Genomic DNA, 20953 nt, shown 5'->3' with positions numbered 1-20953 from the left:
GGGTAGGCTAATGCTGTACCAACAGAAGACATCTGAGAAGCAAAACCTGAGACCAGATTTGCTGAAAAATAGCTATGAAAAATTGTTATAATCATTTTTGGGGTAGGAACTTTGAGGGCTTCCTTTCAAATCGCTGTTTTCTTGGCTATATTACAGTCAGGATAATTATAATAATATCCCTCCTAGCTTTAAATCTCCTATAGTGCTTTCCTTTTCTGTTTCTAACCTACTATACAGTACTGCTGTCTGTTGTTATGCAGCTGCAACTTCCTGTCCCAGTGATGTTAGATTTTCATTGATGGGGATATAATGATCTAATTACTCATCCTCTACGCATTGTGCCAGGAGTGATGAATACAAAATGTTTAAATCAGGTTTAGGATACAGAGCTTGATTTACATTTGTTACATAGTCAGTAGTGGGCGCCTACTGCTCTCAGAGGCTTAGGAGGGGTGTGCTAAGGCACCACCAGCAGAACCAAACTGGGTGAGGTGATGGAGTTCCCATGGTTGAATGAAGTGCTGATTAAATTGTAAAACATAGGCTGGTACAGGGACCCCCATAGGTAATCAGGACACAGAGATCCTGAAAGCTTTTCTCATTCTACTGCCCTGCTATTTCTGCTTTTGGAGAGGTAAAATATAGTCAGTTTTCATACCTTCAGTGGTGTATCTTTCTGTTCTGCACCTTTTGGGCTGTAGCAGCAAAAATATAGACCTTATAGAAATGTTTCATTTGCTTTGCAGCACACTAATGCTTTTTGTAGCCCATTTGTCAGTATTTTTAGATGCCTGGCCCTTTTCACAAAGACTTTTTAAACTCCTGATATGTAGAACGTACACTGTTTTGCCATGTCAGACTAAGGAGCAAAACCAATGAGCATATTTGTAAGCTCACCTAGGCTCCATGTACTGCTCTGCCCCTCTCTTTCCCCAAAAGTAAGGTGGCCTTTGCATTTCAAGGCAGAATTTGCCACAGAGCCTCATTTACCATTAGACGTCCGTCTGCCCACATTGGAAGTGCACTAATGAAAATATGGCAGGGTTTTATTATTAATTGTACAGTTGAGGTTTTGCTTTTAAAGCCTCAGCTCACAATGCTAAATTAATAGGTGGGACATTTGTTTGAGAAGATAGATGTATATTTTAAAACGGGTATATTAAAAATGGCAAACTTCATATTTTTTTTTTTTGTTCCCTTGGATGCAGGTAAAAAGCTTAAAAGCCCTGGTAAGATTAGTGAGTTTGGATGAGAGCTGTCTAGGCCTTCTGAATTTTGACCTTAAAATCAGATAATATTACAGCTATTTCCAGATGATCTATGGTTTGATTTATGAACTTGCAGAAATTAAAATGGAAGCGTTCTGCTTGCAAATGGGAATGCCCATCTGTAGTTGTCACTCACGTGTACGAATCACAGAGTTAGTTAGTCGGTACCTTTCTGCAGCACTAGTGCATTCAATTAAGAGGAACTTGAAGTTAGTGTATTCTTATACTTGTAGCAGAACGCATGACTTTGTACCAGTAATTAAGTTTAGACTTCTCCATCAGACATTGGACCCTTGCTGTGCTTTTTTCTGCTTGACAGATCTTTGTGTTCCTGATCTGTTTAGCAATAACATGGAGTTTAAAATGCATAGTGACTTTTATAAGACATGTTGAGTGTCACTCCCTGCTGCCTCAAGCTACAGATTTCTAACATCCATTTGCTATTATGTGATTTTCATGTGCTTGTGGATTCTCAGGGTAATCCTTTTCACTTGAGATAGGATGACAAAGTCAAATGAACTCTTGAAAGATGAGTGCTGAGGAGAGTGGATCAGCTTTCACTGAAAAGGCAGTTCAGCCAGGTCTTGCAAGAACTGGATACGCTGCAGATATCCGTGTTATTCAGGCTTCTTCTCAGACCTCTGCCAGTGGGGCTCAAACCAAACCTTCCGTTCTGGACTGTAGTTCTGGAATCAAGCCTAATATGGATAACTGGGATGGTGACATCACCTGGTGATCAGAGAGCTTCCGAAGCCACCAAACGATTCTGTCTCCTTCTTAGAGACAAATTCCTAGATACCAGTTGAGGAATGTTTTTAATGAGAGTAGATAGCTGCCCTCAAACTCATTTTCCCCTGGGGTTCCTCTGACTCTATATTAGGAATTTGGGAGTCTTGTTGTTAGAACCACATTTTAAATTGCAGTATTTCTGGTCAAGAAGATTGTTAGACAAAAAAATCAAGCGCTCTGGCAAGAATTTTGTGTATATATGTTGGATACTGTGAGTCTTAACAGAGGAGGAGTGTGCTGATGCAGGGAAAAGTTAATTGCTGGTAAAACACAATTAAGAAGCGTTTTTTCCTTCAGGGGAAAGAAATGTTGAAGGGGAGCAAGTGTGTTCCTCTCCTAGGTGCAGCAGCATGGGCAGATGTTCCTTAATGACTCTGCGTGGAGCAGTTGAAAAACCTACACACTCCGGCTGCTTGTCACCACCAGTCACCCATGAGGTTTATTGCCCCTCAGCTCAGTCAGCAGGGTAGAAAATATGAACGTTATTTAATAAGCTTTAGTGGAAAATCAGCCAGATAAGCAAAACCCACTTTCATTAGTTATTTTAGGAAGGATGTCTGGCTTTTGCACAGAAGTGTATGAGATATAGGCTCATATTTAGTTGTATTACCTTCACTCTATGGGTGGAAATTTACAGAATTAGCAAGTATCCTGGTATGTGTGTGAAGGCATAGACTGTTTACACCACTCCAGCGTCTTGCAGTATGGCTGTATATTAGATCTTTTAACCTTTCCTGGTTTTATTTGCCATTTTAAAAAAAAAAGGTTGATAGATTTAGGAATGAAATATGATCCAATTCTAATGGCTTATTCTGGAAGCACCTATCAGCTCAGCAACTGGAACGGAGCACTCCTGTTGTCTACTCATGTTCCTATGTGAAATATGTTGCCTTTTTCATGTAGTTTAAGCTGAGTTTATTGACCTTATTTACTGTGATGTGTTAACAGTACTCAGTAACCAACGCTTCCAGTGGCTCAGCTGATGTGCAGTTAGTTGTTATGCTGCCAGAGCTCTCCTGCGTGCTTGAGGCTTTTTGATCTCAGTTCTCTAGAGAGGTATTCAATATTCTACAGAAATGAAGCAAAATGGAACAGCATGAAAACTAGGATCATGCTTTTGGAGCAACAATATTTTTGCTTTGGGCAAGGAATATAAAACCTGATTTCCATGTAGGCAAAGAGAGAGAATCTTTTTATAAAGCTGCTTAAATTATGTACTAACAAGGCTAACAAAGTCAGCTATCAGCATCGCCTATGTACTTTATGATGTATTTGTTTTCATGATTTTTATGTACGATTTTCTATTGGGATTTCAAAGCTAGCATTATTTTTGCCTACCAGCTGACAAAAATGTGCAGACTAAGATTTCTTAACTTGGCGTCACTACATTTTCCTTACAGAGCTAAAAGGGAATTCCTGGATAGTAAAACCCATGTGCAATGTCATATAATTGTGTTGATCAACTAGTCAAAAGCAGTATTAAAGCCACTATTTCTATTAGGAAGGAAGCCAGAATCTTATTATTTGGATGTCTAGAAATTGTCATTTAAATTAATTCAAGGTATAAGTATGACAGCTATGTATTGGAATTACCTTCTTACCATACAAATTCATCCCTGACCGTACCAAGCTTGCAGAAAATCTGACAGCCTTAGTAATTGATAACTCAAAGCTACTTCATATTGAAAACCACATACTAAATTCAAGTCCCTTTTTCAAGAAACCCTAGCTAATGTTTATAAACAAAATGTTGTGCATTTTATTACTACACGCATTACAGGCAATAGGTTATAAAATATTTAGCAATCCATTAATTGCACAGAAGAAAATTGCAAGGTTATAGTTTTTTCATGTTCTGTCTTTTCTTCATTGGGTAATGTATAAAAGTACCTTGATTAGTGACACTAACTGTACCTCTCTCCTAACATTTTCTTTAAGCAGTTTGTAGATGCCAATATTTTACAATTACAAAAACTATACCCAAGTTAGAAATCAAAGGCAACTCAGCTTAAGACATTCTCAATTAAATTTTCTAAAGCTATGTATTTAGACTTTTGAGCACTTCAGCATTGTGTATGGCATATAAAATACTTTTTTTCTGTTAAGTATCCCATTCTTTTTTCCTCTGTCACATCTTCGTTAGGTAAAAGAGTGTTTATGCTTTATCAAAACAGGTGTTACACTGAGGTAGAACTACCTTTCTTGCTACCTTTACAGTCAGATCTTAAACACATTAGTGTCTCATTGTAACAATTCACTTCTTTTTCCTGCGTATACACAGCCAGAGTGTCTCTGTGTGGTGCTGAAGACCATTTAACCTGTGCTTTTAGTAGGAACGGATAGGCATGTGAGTTTTTCTTTCTTGTGCATAAAGCCATTGGGAAGTGTGTGAATGTAGTCAATCCAGTACCAAGTTTGAGTTAATTTATCCTGCCTCCTGGTGGGACACGGTAGCTCAGGCTTGGCTGTGCTGGTTCAGACTTGGCATTTTACTTAATGCATATTCACTTGTCTTCCAAAGGGCTTGGAGGCAGCAGAACCTGTATAACCCTGTTACTGAGGAAGTACTGTCTTTATTTCATAATTGGGATTTTTCAAATGGTTTTGGTTTTTTTTCCTTCTTAAGTTAATGACCTCAGTGAAATTCATCTGAAGTAAGATTGTAGCTTTTTAACGTAGTTGTCATTCAGAACTTTGTATGACTTAGCCTTTAGGCACTTAAACACAGTTGAAACTTTAAAGGGGTTACTACCAGGGAGTTCTGCTGTTTTAATTATCTTTGGAAGCTGCAGCATTTCGTTGAGACTATGCACTGACATTTAGAGGGTTATATAAGAGCTACCTTTAAATGTAGATTACAGTTTAGTATTTTGCTTTTTTCATTCAGGAGGAGAGAACCACTAGAATTTGGTAACAGGGGTGTTAAGAACTATAGTTGGTACTTCTAAAGGTTTTTATTGAGATGCTGATATACCTTAATATTTCATACAAATAATGAATTGTCTCAAAACTACGGGACAGGCACTTTTGGCAAGTGTACCTTACAGTCCTTGTCCCCTGATTTTTGAGGTGAGGAATGTGTATTGGAGAAGGGTATGGCTCCCCGTCCACTTGTGCCCCCAGATGTGTGCATGCAGTCCGGGTGCAGCCAGAGAGTACAGTCAAGTTGGAGTAACAACTTGTGCCTCTTGGTCATCTGGTGCACTCATTGTTCATGGTATAAACGTGGGGCTGTTAGATACTTGTGGGGCTTAAAGCTTTAAATTTTAATGCTTAAAAATTTAAAATTAGAGCATAATTAAAAATTAGCATAAGCATTAATATTTGGACTAGGCCCTTACCATAGAATCATAGAGTAGTTTGGGTTGGAAGGGACTTATAAAGATCATCTAGTCCAACCTCCCTGTAATGAGCAGAGATATCTTCAACTAGGTCAGGTTGCTGAGAGACCTGCTCTGTTTATTTAGACCAATTTAAATTTCCCAGACTACTTCCACGTTTTCTGTTGGTTAGGTTGACTTGGTTTTGTGATCATTGATGCAATCTCAGGAGGTGTCCAGCATATGCTTAATGCTCACTTGCTTAATAAGAATGTCATCCTGAAATGGGAATAAAAGTAGTGGCTATATTCAGTCCAGCCCCACCAGGTAAAAATTACATGGATACATGAGTAATAGTCTGGTATTGTGATGTGTCTGATTATGTAGCCCTTAAACTACATAATAATATGTTGATTCTGGCTCCTATGACACTACTTTGAAAGGGAGGAAAGAAAGTGAAAGAAAAATACCTTTTAAAAAACATTGTATGCTGAGGTCCATCTGAGCCAGTAGCTTGTCTGTCGTGGTGCCCAGAGAGTTACAGGACTACGGCATACCTCTGGTGCTCTTGTGTAAACTATTCTCCCTGCCTCCAGTGACTTGTGCAAGTTTTCCAGAGACCGACAAAGCATCTTAGTACTTAAGAGCCCTGACTGGATTTTTATTCAATAAATTTCGCTTCCTGAATCCGTGTGACCTTTTAGTGCTACGGACTCCTGAGACAGGACATCTGTACTTAGTTGAATATAACATGATACACTGTTTCCGGTTATTTTAACCTGCCACCTCCCAGCTGTTTTGTAGTTCATATATTGAAAAAAGGTGATGAGTGATCATTTGGTATTTACCTTCTCCATTATAGTTTTGACTGTGGAGGTGGCACAGATGATGTTCAGTTTGAGATTAGGATACTTTAATGTTCTTTGTGTGTACTGTACATCCAAGCTGCCAATATAATCAGCTATTATATTATAATTATATATTTATATTATATATATTTAATATTATATATATTAAATATAATAGACCAACTATTAGGGATTGAACTCAGTTTCATCAGCTATCTAAAACTAATGTCGTTTGAGCATAATGTGCCTAGTTCCAGAAAAGCATAGTTACCCTACAAAGCCTGTGGCATATTTGTAAACTCCTGTGTGGATGTTTCGGGCACCTGTGGCATCTTAAAAGGCACCAGATCTCTGAGATTAGGCAAGTGAGTTGGGATATCGGTGTCTGCCTCGTTGAGTTGAATCACTCTCAGCTCTCTGTCAGCTTTACTGACTGGATCTCTGTTGATGAACTATAATGGGAGTTTACACAAATGGCACACCAATGAACACCTAAATGCCAGTATTTTACTGTCTAACAAAATTTCCTTATGTTCCCTTCTTAGTTTTGTGTCTTTCAGAGTTGGAAAGTCATGCTTTATTGTATTACTTCTTGCATGGAAGCTTTTGTCATGATTGATTATTCTTGTTGCTTTTTACTATACCTATTTTCAGTACACTGAGGTTCTTGTGCAAGTCCTGTATTCAACTATCACTTTTAAATTATCACTTTTTAATTTCTTTTTCAAAATTTTAATGGATGTATTCAGTAGGATAACTGTACAGAGCTCCATTCATGATCTCTGTTCTGGAAAATGACTTCTCTCTGAGTAGAGAATATATTTAGTCATAACAAAATAAGAGTATGAACTGCATGTTATTAGGATGAGAAAACTGCAAGGCAATTGAAATCTCCACAGCCTAGAATACTGTGCTTTTCTTTTTTAAAAGTGTACAGATAATAAACCGGGAAGAAAAAAGTGACAGCCTTTTTGTCAACGCAGCAGCAGCAGAAGGTCTGTGAGACTTTCACATGTATTCTCACTGTTGAACTTGCTTACAGCAGGAAAGAACTTAAATTTTGGTGCCTGCAGTAGTAGTAACTGTTATTATTAATTCATGGATACCTCAGGGCTTTGATGGTTTCTTTTCTTAATTAGCAAAGTGTGTAGAACATATAAAGAAATATTTTTAAATTTTCTAAATTCCTCTGTCAGAATTTCACCTTCAAACTTCGGGAGAGTAAGAATTTGATCCAATCTGTATAATGCTTTAGTCTGGATTAGGACGAAACAGGCCTCATTTTATCTGTGTTTATCTACATCGAAGGGAAAACCTGCAATAAACATTGTGTTTTAAATAAATTATAATATTTGTCTCCACAAAAAAAAAAAATATTTGGTTGGGAAAATCTGTTTCACCCTGGGCTATAATTAAATCAGTGATTCTAAAGTTTATATTTTCAAGATGTCCAAAATCTACTGTATTTAAAGTAAGGAATCAAGGGAGAATTTACTTGATGAATTTGTTTGTTTTGTTGCATTTATTGTAAAATTGGACAATGTTTCTTTATCATAATCTGTAACAAGATTTTTAAAGATATTTTGTAAGGATGAAGTATCAGATAAATATCTAGAATCATAAAAAAACCAAACCAACCCTTAGAAAGCACTGAACATATGTCTGCAACTTTCAAATCCTTAAAGATCTTTAAAATTCTGGGATGTAATGAAATATTTTCACAAAATTGAGCACTAATTTGGCAAATAAATTCTGTCACCACTGTATTTAGATGTGGTTCATGAGATAGATTAGCTCATATTTTTGAAGCATAATAGAGATCAAACTTCTGGGATATAAACCTATCAAGCTGTCCTGTAAGTTTTAGATATGTAACAAAAAACAGCTAAATTATCAGTGAATTACATGGAATTAAGGCCTTTTTATTCTTTTTGTTGACTTCACTTCTGCACTAAAAATTTGCTTGGACTACAGTGACCTTAAAATGGACAGACAGAGGGCATAGATATAAATATGTCTTGTTTTGAACAAATCTTCTATTTCTTGCATGTTATCTATCTGAAACAGCTTCATAAAATGGATTTGAACTCATCCAAGACTGTAAAAATCTAAGATTTATGGGCACAGTTGAGATATTAAGGAGTTACGCAAGAATTTCACCAAGACAGAGATTACAAAAGGTGAACAGAAGGGACTCTGAAATCAACAATTTGGCCTTTCTGCTTGTCTGCATATTTGTGTGTGTTGATTACTGTGTCAATGAATAAGCATAATCTTTTAAAGTACTTTCATCTAGTTATGTGTGGTCTAATGGGTAGAAATTTTACCTAATTTAACTTTTACTGAAAAATAACGTGATCCTCTCTGACAGCATTTGAATACACTTAACCTGGTAAATACACTCAGGATGAATTTGATTCACCTCAGGGAGAACAAATAAATAGAAACATATTTCATGTAAAATGTCATGCTGGCTGTTTTTATTCGTTCTAGTTTTTAATTGCATACAAAATCTACAAAAAATAATAGTGCTTTTGGTATTGAAGTTTTGCAAAATTATTTCAAAGTTATGGTGAGAAGGGTTTTGGCAGGTAAGATACAACATGAATCAGGAAGTGTAAACAAAAGGTTTATAACATTGTAGGGATGCAGATGCTACAAAGATCTGGGTTAGACTTTACAGTATTTCACATATTAATGATCTGGAAGTAAAAATAAACAACATATTGAAATTAACAGATGATAGTAATTCAAAGGGAATCATAAACACCTAAGCAGCGGAATATAGATCGAAGACAACATAAACTGCATCCAGTTAAGAAAAAACCTTATTTTTCCAAAATCCTGGGCCAATGTGCATGGTAGCTGTATGCCCAGTATCTGTTCTGGTTTGTAAAGTGTTGGTAAAACAGCATGAAGTGGATACACAGAAATTAATACAATATGAAATGAGACGTTACTGCAGGATGGAAAGAAACCCCAGAGAACAGAGAAATTAATCTGTTTTGGCCTCTGAGGATTAAAACTTGTCTCTTCCCTCTGTCTTAGCTCTGTAGAGGAAGGATGAGCTGGGAAGTTGGCTACGCAGAAGAAAAAGTAACAAAACAACCAAATACCTGAAGCAATTCACTTCTATTATCTGCTTTAGAGACCTGTATTGGAAAGGGAAATACTGTTCTTCGGAGGCACCTGTCTTTCTCCATTGACTAACCTAGATTAGGTGTGCAATGATGAAATGGATGATGTTAGATGGGATGAATCCCATCTCTTGTATGCAGGGAACATCCTTCTGAGAATGAAACACATGGGGTTTTTCTTGTTGTTTCCTTGCAGTAATTATTAGTGGCCTCCTCTGAGCTTCTTCCGTGGTAGCTGTGTTTCAGAACAATGAGTTTCTCTCAATTTCTATGGCAGGACTTTAGGAAATCTTTCATATTTCTATGACTGTCTAGGAGGACCTATTTCTTGAGATGCTGAAGAGGCACTGCTTACAACTGGTGAGAGCAGGTGGATTTGTGACCAGTGCAAAGAGAAGGCATTAAAGTTGAGTAGATTTTGTAGAACAGGTCCAGAAAAAATTTCATTAATAAACTGCATGTGAGTCTCCCAGCAGAGGAGTCTGTCTGGAATTAACTTTTGTGATTCTACAGTATGTTTTTTGCTTTGCTGATATTGTTGGGATGGCTTTTTTATTGGTGGCTTTTTTAGCACCTTCTCTGCTTGTGGACACCTTCTTGAAATACAGTTTTACTTTCCTAATTCTGAAGTTGCCTGGCAATTATTCTGCTTAGCTTATTAGAACCTATAAAATACAAGAAGGGAATCATAAACACCTAAGCAGCGGAATATAGATCGAAGACAACATAAACTGCATCCAGTTAAGAAAAAACCTTATTTTTCCAAAATCCTGGGCCAATGTGCATGGTAGCTGTATGCCCAGTATCTGTTCTGGTTTGTAAAGTGTTGGTAAAACAGCATGAAGTGGATACACAGAAATTAATACAATATGAAATGAGACGTTACTGCAGGATGGAAAGAAACCCCAGAGAACAGAGAAATTAATCTGTTTTGGCCTCTGAGGATTAAAACTTGTCTCTTCCCTCTGTCTTAGCTCTGTAGAGGAAGGATGAGCTGGGAAGTTGGCTACGCAGAAGAAAAAGTAACAAAACAACCAAATACCTGAAGCAATTCACTTCTATTATCTGCTTTAGAGACCTGTATTGGAAAGGGAAATACTGTTCTTCGGAGGCACCTGTCTTTCTCCATTGACTAACCTAGATTAGGTGTGCAATGATGAAATGGATGATGTTAGATGGGATGAATCCCATCTCTTGTATGCAGGGAACATCCTTCTGAGAATGAAACACATGGGGTTTTTCTTGTTGTTTCCTTGCAGTAATTATTAGTGGCCTCCTCTGACCTTCTTCCGTGGTAGCTGTGTTTCAGAACAATGAGTTTCTCTCAATTTCTATGGCAGGACTTTAGGAAATCTTTCATATTTCTATGACTGTCTAGGAGGACCTATTTCTTGAGATGCTGAAGAGGCACTGCTTACAACTGGTGAGAGCAGGTGGATTTGTGACCAGTGCAAAGAGAAGGCATTAAAGTTGAGTAGATTTTGTGGAACAGGTCCAGAAAAAATTTCATTAATAAACTGCATGTGAGTCTCCCAGCAGAGGAGTCTGTCTGGAATTAACTTTTGTGATTCTACAGTATGTTTTTTGCTTTGCTGATATTGTTGGGATGGCTTTTTTATTGGTGGCTTTTTTAGCACCTTCTCTGCTTGTGGACACCTTCTTGAAATACAGTTTTACTTTCCTAATTCTGAAGTTGCCTGGCAATTATTCTGCTTAGCTTATTAGAACCTATAAAATACAAGTCAGTGGGTAAGGAATTGGCTGGATGGTCGCACTCAAAGGGTTGCAGTTAATGGCTTGATGTCCAAGTGGAAACTAGTGATGAGTAGTATTCCTTACTGGTCCATACTGGGACCAGTACTGTTTGACATCTTTGTTGGCGACATGGACAGTGGGACTGAGCGCACCTACCAGTACTTAAAATACAGAAAAGGTGGAGTGGGACTCTCTATAAGGAAGTGTAGTGCTAGGATGAGGAATAATGGCTTTAAACTGGAAGAGGGGAGATTTAGATTAGATCTCGGGAAGAAATTCTTTCCTGTGAGGGTGGTGAGACACTGGAAGAGGTTGCCCAGGGAAGTTGTGGCTGCCCCATCCCTGGAGGGGTTCAAGGCCAGGCTGGATGGGGCTTTGAGCAACCTGGTCTGGTGGGAGGTGTCCCTGCCCAGGGCAGGGGGGTTGGTCTTTAAGGTCCCTTCCCAAACCGTTCTATGATAGATGAGAGACAGCTAGATGTCTCCTTAGTAAAATTTAGGCCAGGGCTAATTTTATATTCAATCACGCTTGAGAGATCAAGTGCTATACGTAGGCCACTAAACTAAGGTTTTCTGTGTTCAGTATTGCACCACATGAGGCAGAAAAATAAAAAAGTGCAAAATGGAAATGAACAAAAGTGCCTGTGGGATTTAACAAATCTTCTATTTCTTGCATGTTATCTATCTGAAACAGCTTCATAAAATGGATTTGAACTCATCCAAGACTGTAAAAATCTAAGATTTATGGGCACAGTTGAGATATTAAGGAGTTACGCAAGAATTTCACCAAGACAGAGATTACAAAAGGTGAACAGAAGGGACTCTGAAATCAACAATTTGGCCTTTCTGCTTGTCTGCATATTTGTGTGTGTTGATTACTGTGTCAATGAATAAGCATAATCTTTTAAAGTACTTTCATCTAGTTATGTGTGGTCTAATGGGTAGAAATTTTACCTAATTTAACTTTTACTGAAAAATAACGTGATCCTCTCTGACAGCATTTGAATACACTTAACCTGGTAAATACACTCAGGATGAATTTGATTCACCTCAGGGAGAACAAATAAATAGAAACATATTTCATGTAAAATGTCATGCTGGCTGTTTTTATTCGTTCTAGTTTTTAATTGCATACAAAATCTACAAAAAATAATAGTGCTTTTGGTATTGAAGTTTTGCAAAATTATTTCAAAGTTATGGTGAGAAGGGTTTTGGCAGGTAAGATACAACATGAATCAGGAAGTGTAAACAAAAGGTTTATAACATTGTAGGGATGCAGATGCTACAAAGATCTGGGTTAGAGTTTACAGTATTTCACATATTAATGATCTGGAAGTAAAAATAAACAACATATTGAAATTAACAGATGATAGTAATTCAAAGGGAATCATAAACACCTAAGCAGCGGAATATAGATCGAAGACAACATAAACTGCATCCAGTTAAGAAAAAACCTTATTTTTCCAAAATCCTGGGCCAATGTGCATGGTAGCTGTATGCCCAGTATCTGTTCTGGTTTGTAAAGTGTTGGTAAAACAGCATGAAGTGGATACACAGAAATTAATACAATATGAAATGAGACGTTACTGCAGGATGGAAAGAAACCCCAGAGAACAGAGAAATTAATCTGTTTTGGCCTCTGAGGATTAAAACTTGTCTCTTCCCTCTGTCTTAGCTCTGTAGAGGAAGGATGAGCTGGGAAGTTGGCTACGCAGAAGAAAAAGTAACAAAACAACCAAATACCTGAAGCAATTCACTTCTATTATCTGCTTTAGAGACCTGTATTGGAAAGGGAAATACTGTTCTTCGGAGGCACCTGTCTTTCTCCATTGACTAACCTAGATTAGGTGTGCAATGATGAAATGGATGATGTTAGATGGGATGAATCCCATCTCTTGTATGCAGGGAACATCCTTCTGAGAATGAAACACATGGGGTTTTTCTTGTTGTTTCCTTGCAGTAATTATTAGTGGCCTCCTCTGAGCTTCTTCCGTGGTAGCTGTGTTTCAGAACAATGAGTTTCTCTCAATTTCTATGGCAGGACTTTAGGAAATCTTTCATATTTCTATGACTGTCTAGGAGGACCTATTTCTTGAGATGCTGAAGAGGCACTGCTTACAACTGGTGAGAGCAGGTGGATTTGTGACCAGTGCAAAGAGAAGGCATTAAAGTTGAGTAGATTTTGTGGAACAGGTCCAGAAAAAATTTCATTAATAAACTGCATGTGAGTCTCCCAGCAGAGGAGTCTGTCTGGAATTAACTTTTGTGATTCTACAGTATGTTTTTTGCTTTGCTGATATTGTTGGGATGGCTTTTTTATTGGTGGCTTTTTTAGCACCTTCTCTGCTTGTGGACACCTTCTTGAAATACAGTTTTACTTTCCTAATTCTGAAGTTGCCTGGCAATTATTCTGCTTAGCTTATTAGAACCTATAAAATACAAGTCAGTGGGTAAGGAATTGGCTGGATGGTCGCACTCAAAGGGTTGCAGTTAATGGCTTGATGTCCAAGTGGAAACTAGTGATGAGTAGTATTCCTTACTGGTCCATACTGGGACCAGTACTGTTTGACATCTTTGTTGGCGACATGGACAGTGGGACTGAGCGCACCTACCAGTACTTAAAATACAGAAAAGGTGGAGTGGGACTCTCTATAAGGAAGTGTAGTGCTAGGATGAGGAATAATGGCTTTAAACTGGAAGAGGGGAGATTTAGATTAGATCTCAGAAAGAAATTCTTGGAACTTGATGGTCTTTAAGGTCTCTTCCCAAACCATTCTATGATAGATAAGAGACAACTGGGAGGGGTTCAAGGCCAGGCTGGATGGGGCTTTGAGCAACCTGGTCTGGTGGGAGGTGTCCCTGCCCAGGGCAGGGGGGTTGGTCTTTAAGGTCCCTTCCCAAACCGTTCTATGATAGATGAGAGACAGCTAGATGTCTCCTTAGTAAAATTTAGGCCAGGGCTAATTTTATATTCAATCACGCTTGAGAGATCAAGTGCTATACGTAGGCCACTAAACTAAGGTTTTCTGTGTTCAGTATTGCACCACATGAGGCAGAAAAATAAAAAAGTGCAAAATGGAAATGAACAAAAGTGCCTGTGGGATTTCCTTGTATAAAATTGAAACTAAAAGGGGGGAAAAAAAACACAAATGCAGAGGAAGAAGGAGGCAAAAAGCGTGCCATAAGAGATTAGAAACCTATAATGGAAATGAACAAAAGTGCCTGTGGGATTTCCTTGTATAAAATTGAAACTAAAAGGGGGAAAAAACCACAAAGGCAGAGGCAGAAGGAGGCAAAAAGCGTACCATAAGAGATTAGAAACCTATAGACAATTTATGCGTATAGATTCTTGATACATTGAGATACTAAAATGTATTTTTGGACTGACTGTAATGCATGGTACATATAGGAAAAAGGGCAATACATTCAAATCTTAAGAATGTAAAATCGGCTTTCCCTCTTCTAGTATGAATCTCTAAATAAGATAAACCACGAATACTGTGAACAATTTGGGACGTTCAGAGGGGTGAGACACAGCACAGTAAGCTTCTGCCCAAGAGACATCAGATCATCTAAATCCAAGTGGATTTCATACAGAGCCACGGGCTACCTCAGTGCTGCGCCCCCCTCCTGCCCCTCCAGGATCTGAAAGGCTTTATTAATGTGGTTGAAGCAACGGATGAAAGGATTTAGATTGACCCTGCACTAAAAGAGAATCTCCTGAAGCAAAATCCTGTTTTAGTACAGTAATTAGGATTCATTCTGGTGCGGGACACAAGCAATGCAGCTCTTCTGAGGCCTGAGGAGCTGTAGAAACCAGCTTGGGTTTTTGTGACCAAGACAAGTGAGAGCTGATGGGGTTTCCTGAACTTGAGCTAAGGCTACATCAAGCCAGTTGCATGTGTTTGCAACATGATGTTGGGACATCTGATCTGGCTTTTGGTAGAACTTGCTGAACTTGAGCTAAGGCTCCATCAAGCCAGTTGGATGTGTTTGGAACATGATGCTGGGACATCTGATCTGGCTTTTTGTAGAACTTGTATCTTCAAATCTCATGAGTTTTAGTTATAGTTACCTGTTTCCAGCAAGAGGCTGGCATTATAACCTGTAGCTGAGTTCTCAGCTGTGACTTTGAGCTCGTTAACTCCATTGAACATAAGTTGGCCCTGAATTCTCTGCATCTCTGACTTCGTTAATTTGTTATCCATGCCTACTACATATGGATAGATAGAAGTTTGAGGGTTTGGAAATTTGGGAAAAATATTTTTAATAATTTGCTGACAGTGAAAGGCTTGAAAGAAGGTATTTTTATTGTTTTATAAGTGACAGTCAACACTGTGTTGGTCTGTGTTGACTCAAGGTAATTTTAATGTACTGTTGTAGTGAGTGGATGAATGAATCATGAACTGTACTTTATAGTATTTTTCAAATGAATGGGCTGGTAGTAGGCTATGTAATCTGGAAGCTCACAAAAGAAACTTTGGGTATTTCTCCCCACAACTCCAGCTTTTGAAAACAAAGTCATTTTAGCTGGAACTGAGCTTTTGTTTCAGAGGAAAAAAAATTACTTTAGCACTCATGTTTTTGCAAGGTGCTGAAAGCACACCTGCAAGACTGAAAAATCATAAGGCAAATTTAAAAAACCAAACAAGTTAAAATATGAACAAAATTCCTCATTATTTTAAAGATATTTTTGTAATTTTAGATTCTGAAACACTTCTGGATGTTTGGAGTGCCAATTTTTTTAAAGGCTTCTCTCATATAAACACATAAACAGGCAATGTTACCAACAGTTGCTGCAGCTATTTGGCTGCATAAATTATTCTTGTGCTTTCAGGAAGCCACAGAGGACGCAAGGAGAGATTTGAGACTTCGTGAGGTCCCTGATCATATGTTACAGTGGTATCATTCAGTTGAAATGAGCATAGATATAAAATTGGATCAGCATGGTAGCTAATTGTAGCCTAGGTCTATACCTGAATTAAAAGACAGTCTTCCTTATTCAGTGTTAGCAAGAACAAAAGATACTTCTTAAAGTATTAATTAATCAATTGTGGGAGTTGGTTTTATTTTCTAATCTGTATAGTTACAGTGACAGAGGAGGCTAAGGGATATATACCTATTTCTTTCAATAACTGAATTTGCTTTAAAGAATTTCTCTGTCCTTTGCTTCAAAAGCAACCCTTTTAAGGTTGACATTAAGTTAGATATCTCACTTTGCTCTGGTCTGCTTGGGAAGTAGACAAGACAGAATTCATAGAAACAAATTCATCTGCTAGCAAAGATAAGATACTACCAGTACTGGTAAAAAGGAACTGATGCACTCACCTGGCCCCAGTGAGCCTGAAGCAGCTAATTAGCAATCCAAACTTGTCTCCTTCCCTGCTTTGTTTAGGGTGCTGCCAGGAGGTTTTGTTTTTTTTCCTCTCCATCATTAGGATTTGTGGCCACTAGCTTGGGCTTGGAGGAAGAACACTAGGATCTTTTGCCTTTCTTTGATTCCTCTTATCATCCTCAGTCCTCACCTTCCATACCAAACTGTCTCGCTCCTTATTCAGCTAGCAAAGCAACCATGAAGGTTGCTTTGAACCTTGTTTTTCATGATGATGGTCAGGTTCCTTCAAGAGTAGTGTTTAACACTACTGCAGGAAGATAGAACAGTATTTTTTGGTTTGAGTGCTTTAGGTTTGTCTTCACTGATGAGATGCTGTTGAATGTTTTCTTTTTTATTATTTTACATCACCATAAAGAAAAGGAGAAGGGAAATGCCATTTAGATTTACAGCATTTGGAGGATAAAATAGGACTAATAAGATGTATTCGTATTCACTGTTAAAGTGTGTGTGTGTAATAGTGTTTTTACCAACCTGTCAGATCCCTTTCAGATACTGCAAAATCAGTGCAGTGTTTCCCAATACACTGAGTATTGGAGAACTGTAAGGAGGCAGTAGCCATTGGTATTATGCTAGTAACTCAAAGAGTAATGTAGTGCTCTTTTCATTTGAAAGCAATTCTGTCTGTTTAGTCAGGCTGATCAATGTTAGAACTGCTTTTAAAGATCTGTTTATCAACACAACAGTGAGGAGGTGTAAACCACATTAGCCAGCACTACGTACACTCACAAAGTACAGATGCTGAAATAATTTTTCAGTATTTTTCCTTCCAGCACTTAAAGTCCCATATTCGTCTTGCGTAACTCCAGTTTCTTAAATGAGGTATCTGGGATAGGAATATTGTCACTATATTCGGTAGGGGGTGAGAGGCGTGCGTGAGGGGCTTAAATTTCATAAAGTACAGGAGCTGCAGCCCTCTAAAAATAAATCTCTTAAGGAGGTTAAGAGGCTGAGGAATCAGTTTCAGCACTCAAGCTTGAAGATTAAATTTAAGGGCATGCATTTTCCAGTCAAAATTCTTAGTTGTGGTTCTAGCTACTATTGAACAGACATGTAGGAATAATAAAGCAGGGAGGCCAGTTTATTCCATTCTTTTAGATGACTCAATTAAGATGTTGGTGATGATCTAACGTTCAGTGGAATTTGGGAAATCTCTATGATGAAGTAAGACTTTAGAGGAACTGATATTCCACTGCCAGCCTGAACATAGCATAACAGGAGACAGGCAGTGCTGATTTACTAGATAAATTAATCAGTAAGAGTGGTCTTTGAGTCACGAAGGCCGGAGGTTCATCTCTGTTTTGCTGGTGGAATGAAATACAGAAATGTGATCATCAACATCTGACCTAGTTAATTGAAGAGTTGCACAAACTAATTACTGGTCCTTCTAAACCCATGGGCAAAATTAATCTTCTCCTTTTAGATTTTATGTCTGTCTTGTCAGCAGTTAAGAAAGGTTCATAGAATGAGTTTTGTTAGTGAGGAGAGGGGAGAAGGAAACTGCTCAGTATCCTGCAACTATTTCTGTTTCAAAGGAAAAATGCTTAAAAATAATAGAAGAATTAACAGCATGTAATCTAAGGCCCCAAAACAAACATATCTAAATGTTGATAATGACTCCTTCTCTGCTTATCTTCTGGAATAGGATTCCATTATTCTTTTATGTCACATATTTATCCAGAAATGTGTCCAGACCGCGTTTTGCATTTGTGACTTGTAAAGATTTCTATACTTAATTCATTACTGCCAGCGAGAAAGTTGACTACAAGCAAGATATATTTGTGTATTTGCTTTCATTTATGGATGACTGAAATTCACTATGTTATTCATATACAGATAGCACAACAAATGGTTTGGCGTAGCTAAGCAGATTCAATCGTCAGTGCTTATACAACACAGACTACAGACTTGTGACACTTACTGGGGTCAAGATGCCTATTGGTCTCTGAGGCTTTCCCTGAGGAAGGATTGAAGATTACAGGGCCAAAATTCTAGTATAATTAAAGAATTATTTGTGATCTTGCTTCTGTATTTATTTATGTACTTAAGACTATTACTTTCTCAAACATTGTCAATGAATTTTTTTATTAACCTCTATGGGGTCAGGCCAAACTGAAAGTACCTGTGGTAATTTGTATAAAAATTCCAAACCTAGTTGTAAAGAGCAGTAACTTCTCTAAAAAAAACCAACCCACACAGCCAAACAAGTGGAAAACCTCCACACATGTTAATACACAACATGTTGTTCTCCTTGAGTCCGATACCTATGCCCAGTAGAAACTGGATCGGCCCCCATGTGTCCTAACGGGGGTCTGAAAGTACAATCTTGTGTCTTTTCAAGATAGTGACTATGTTTTTCAATTCTATGTAACTGTCTTGTAGGCTAAACATGCACATTTACCAGTTTTGACTATGAAGTCTTCAATTAACTGTGGGCTTCTAATAGCATTTGATTTTTCAAAACAATAGGAGTGTGCTTGTAAACAGCTTCTGTGAGAGGTCTTTGGTGTGTGGTAACAGGTAACAGATGAAGCCTCCTTGGGGTAATAATTTGTTTTATAGTCATGAGAATTATTATCCTGCAGTTTGTAGAAGATAAAGCATCAAAAGGTTTAAATCAATTATTTGAAAACATTGCTTAGTGTCATCAGAAGCTTGCTTGAATCTGATAAAACCTTGTTTCTGAGATTTATAGCTGTTAGGGAAGTGAGGAAAGAAACCCATTGCCTGAACACTTCTCAGAATCAAACCAAAAGGTGCTTACAGTCAAGCAATGCCTATCTTATAATGCTGATCGAGCTAACTTGTCGGGCATATGATTTCCAGGAGTGTATTTTCAGTGGTATTTTAGTTTTGTTTAGGAGTGCAAAATTTCATCCTCCTTGCAAACTTTGGTTTACAAATCACAGAATGATTTTGGTCCACATGAACTGGACGTCAGGACTTCAGGTTTCACTCTACAGATCTGCCACTACTGGTCCCTAGCACTTGCTAATGCTAACGGCCACAGGGCAGGTAGTCCTCCTGCACTGAAGGCCAGGTGAACTGGACTGCAAATACTGAGACAGTTAGCTAGAGAAGAGGCCCTGTTTCATTACTTGTGTTAGAGATCAAACTAGGGTCATGAAGTGACAACTTGCCAAGAATAAAAAAGGAAATCTCTGACAAAAAGTGAAAAAAAAGTGTTTTCTCACAGTATGTCTTCCTTCAGGGAGTAGAGTGATAGGACCAAGGCGTAATGGTTTTAAACTGAGAGGAGATTTAAATTAGACATCAGGAAGAAATTCTTTCCTGTGAGGGTGGTGAGACACTGGAACAGGTTGCCCAGAGAAGCTGTGGCTGCCCCATCCCTGGAGGGGTTCAAGGCCAGGCTGGATGGGGTTTGGAGCAACCTGGTCTGGTGGGAGGTGTCCCTGCCCATGGCAGGGGGGTTGGAACTCCAAGATCTTTAAGGTCCCTTCCAACCCAAACCATTCTACGATTCCCTATAGAGTTTTGCAGTTTATAATTGTCCGTTCTTTTCCTAGTGAAAACAACAACAAAAGATTAAACCGCAGTAGTGATTCTCTTTTAGCGTTTAACACCTCGATAAATAGAGTAACTGAATTCATGGCTACTATCCACCAAATACTTTAATTTCCTATTATTTTTCTTATTCAATAGGTGATATATGCCTTGAACACAAAGAATGATGAACATGAGGCTAGTATACAGGCTCTGAGAGAGGCTCATGAAGAAGAAATTCAGCACATTCTTGCTGAGACAAGGGAAACGATTCTCCAATGTAAGAGCAAAGCTGAAGAAGAAGAATTGCTGAGGAAACGTATTCAGGCCCTTGAAATTGCTGTAGAACAACACAAGAGACTGAAGGAGGAAGCCTTGGCAGAGTTAACATTGTGCAAGAAGCAGGTGGAAGAGAGGCAGCTGACAACAGACATGAAACAAGCACAGGCGATCCTTCCTACAGGCACAGTAGATACCAATGCAGACTTTGAAAAGCTTCTACATTTAAATCAGGAGTCTGATGGACTGCTAAATGAATGCAAAGCATCTAGGAGAGAACATCTAGATAAAAAAGTAATTTTAGATGAAAAATACAATGTGGAAGGACAAGGTCTAATGAATGAGATGAAAAACCTGAAGAGTGAGAACCAGAGAGCAACTGAAGACTATACTCGGAAAACAAGCAAACTGCCATCCTCTTATGAGAGAGAAAAAGAGGCTTTGAAAAAGGCTATGCAGCAGTCTGTGATAGAAACAAAGAAGAGTTGTCAGCAGAGAGAAATGCAGCAAAGGAAGAGCTCAGAGGCTGAGGAAGGCTTTTTGCTGCAGCAGGTAAAGAAGTTGGAGGCAGACCTAGAAGAGAAAAGCCAGAAGATAAATGAGAGGAAGAAGCATTCCCAGAAGCTGAAGGAGAGAATACAGGTAGAGTATGAGGCTGTGAT

At 38.2% G+C, this 20953-nt stretch overlaps 1 protein-coding gene across 4 annotated transcripts in view; it reads left to right on the top strand.

The window, feature by feature from the left end:
• Positions 1-20953, top strand: part of LOC106885160 (protein FAM184B-like) — a 52837-nt gene that overhangs the window by 5843 nt on the left and 26041 nt on the right. For all 4 annotated transcript variants that reach the window (XM_014937100.1, XM_014937098.1, XM_014937099.1 and 1 more), the window contains exon 2: positions 20172-20933. In XM_014937100.1, the coding sequence (XP_014792586.1) occupies positions 20172-20933 (762 nt within the window). The remainder of the gene's footprint in view (positions 1-20171; positions 20934-20953) is intronic.

This window comes from Calidris pugnax, unplaced genomic scaffold (assembly GCF_001431845.1).
Source record: "Calidris pugnax isolate Ruff unplaced genomic scaffold, ASM143184v1 scaffold49, whole genome shotgun sequence".
Lineage (NCBI taxonomy): Eukaryota > Metazoa > Chordata > Aves > Charadriiformes > Scolopacidae > Calidris > Calidris pugnax.
Note: the sequence above shows the minus strand (reverse complement) of the source record. Positions and strands in the feature narration are given on the sequence as shown.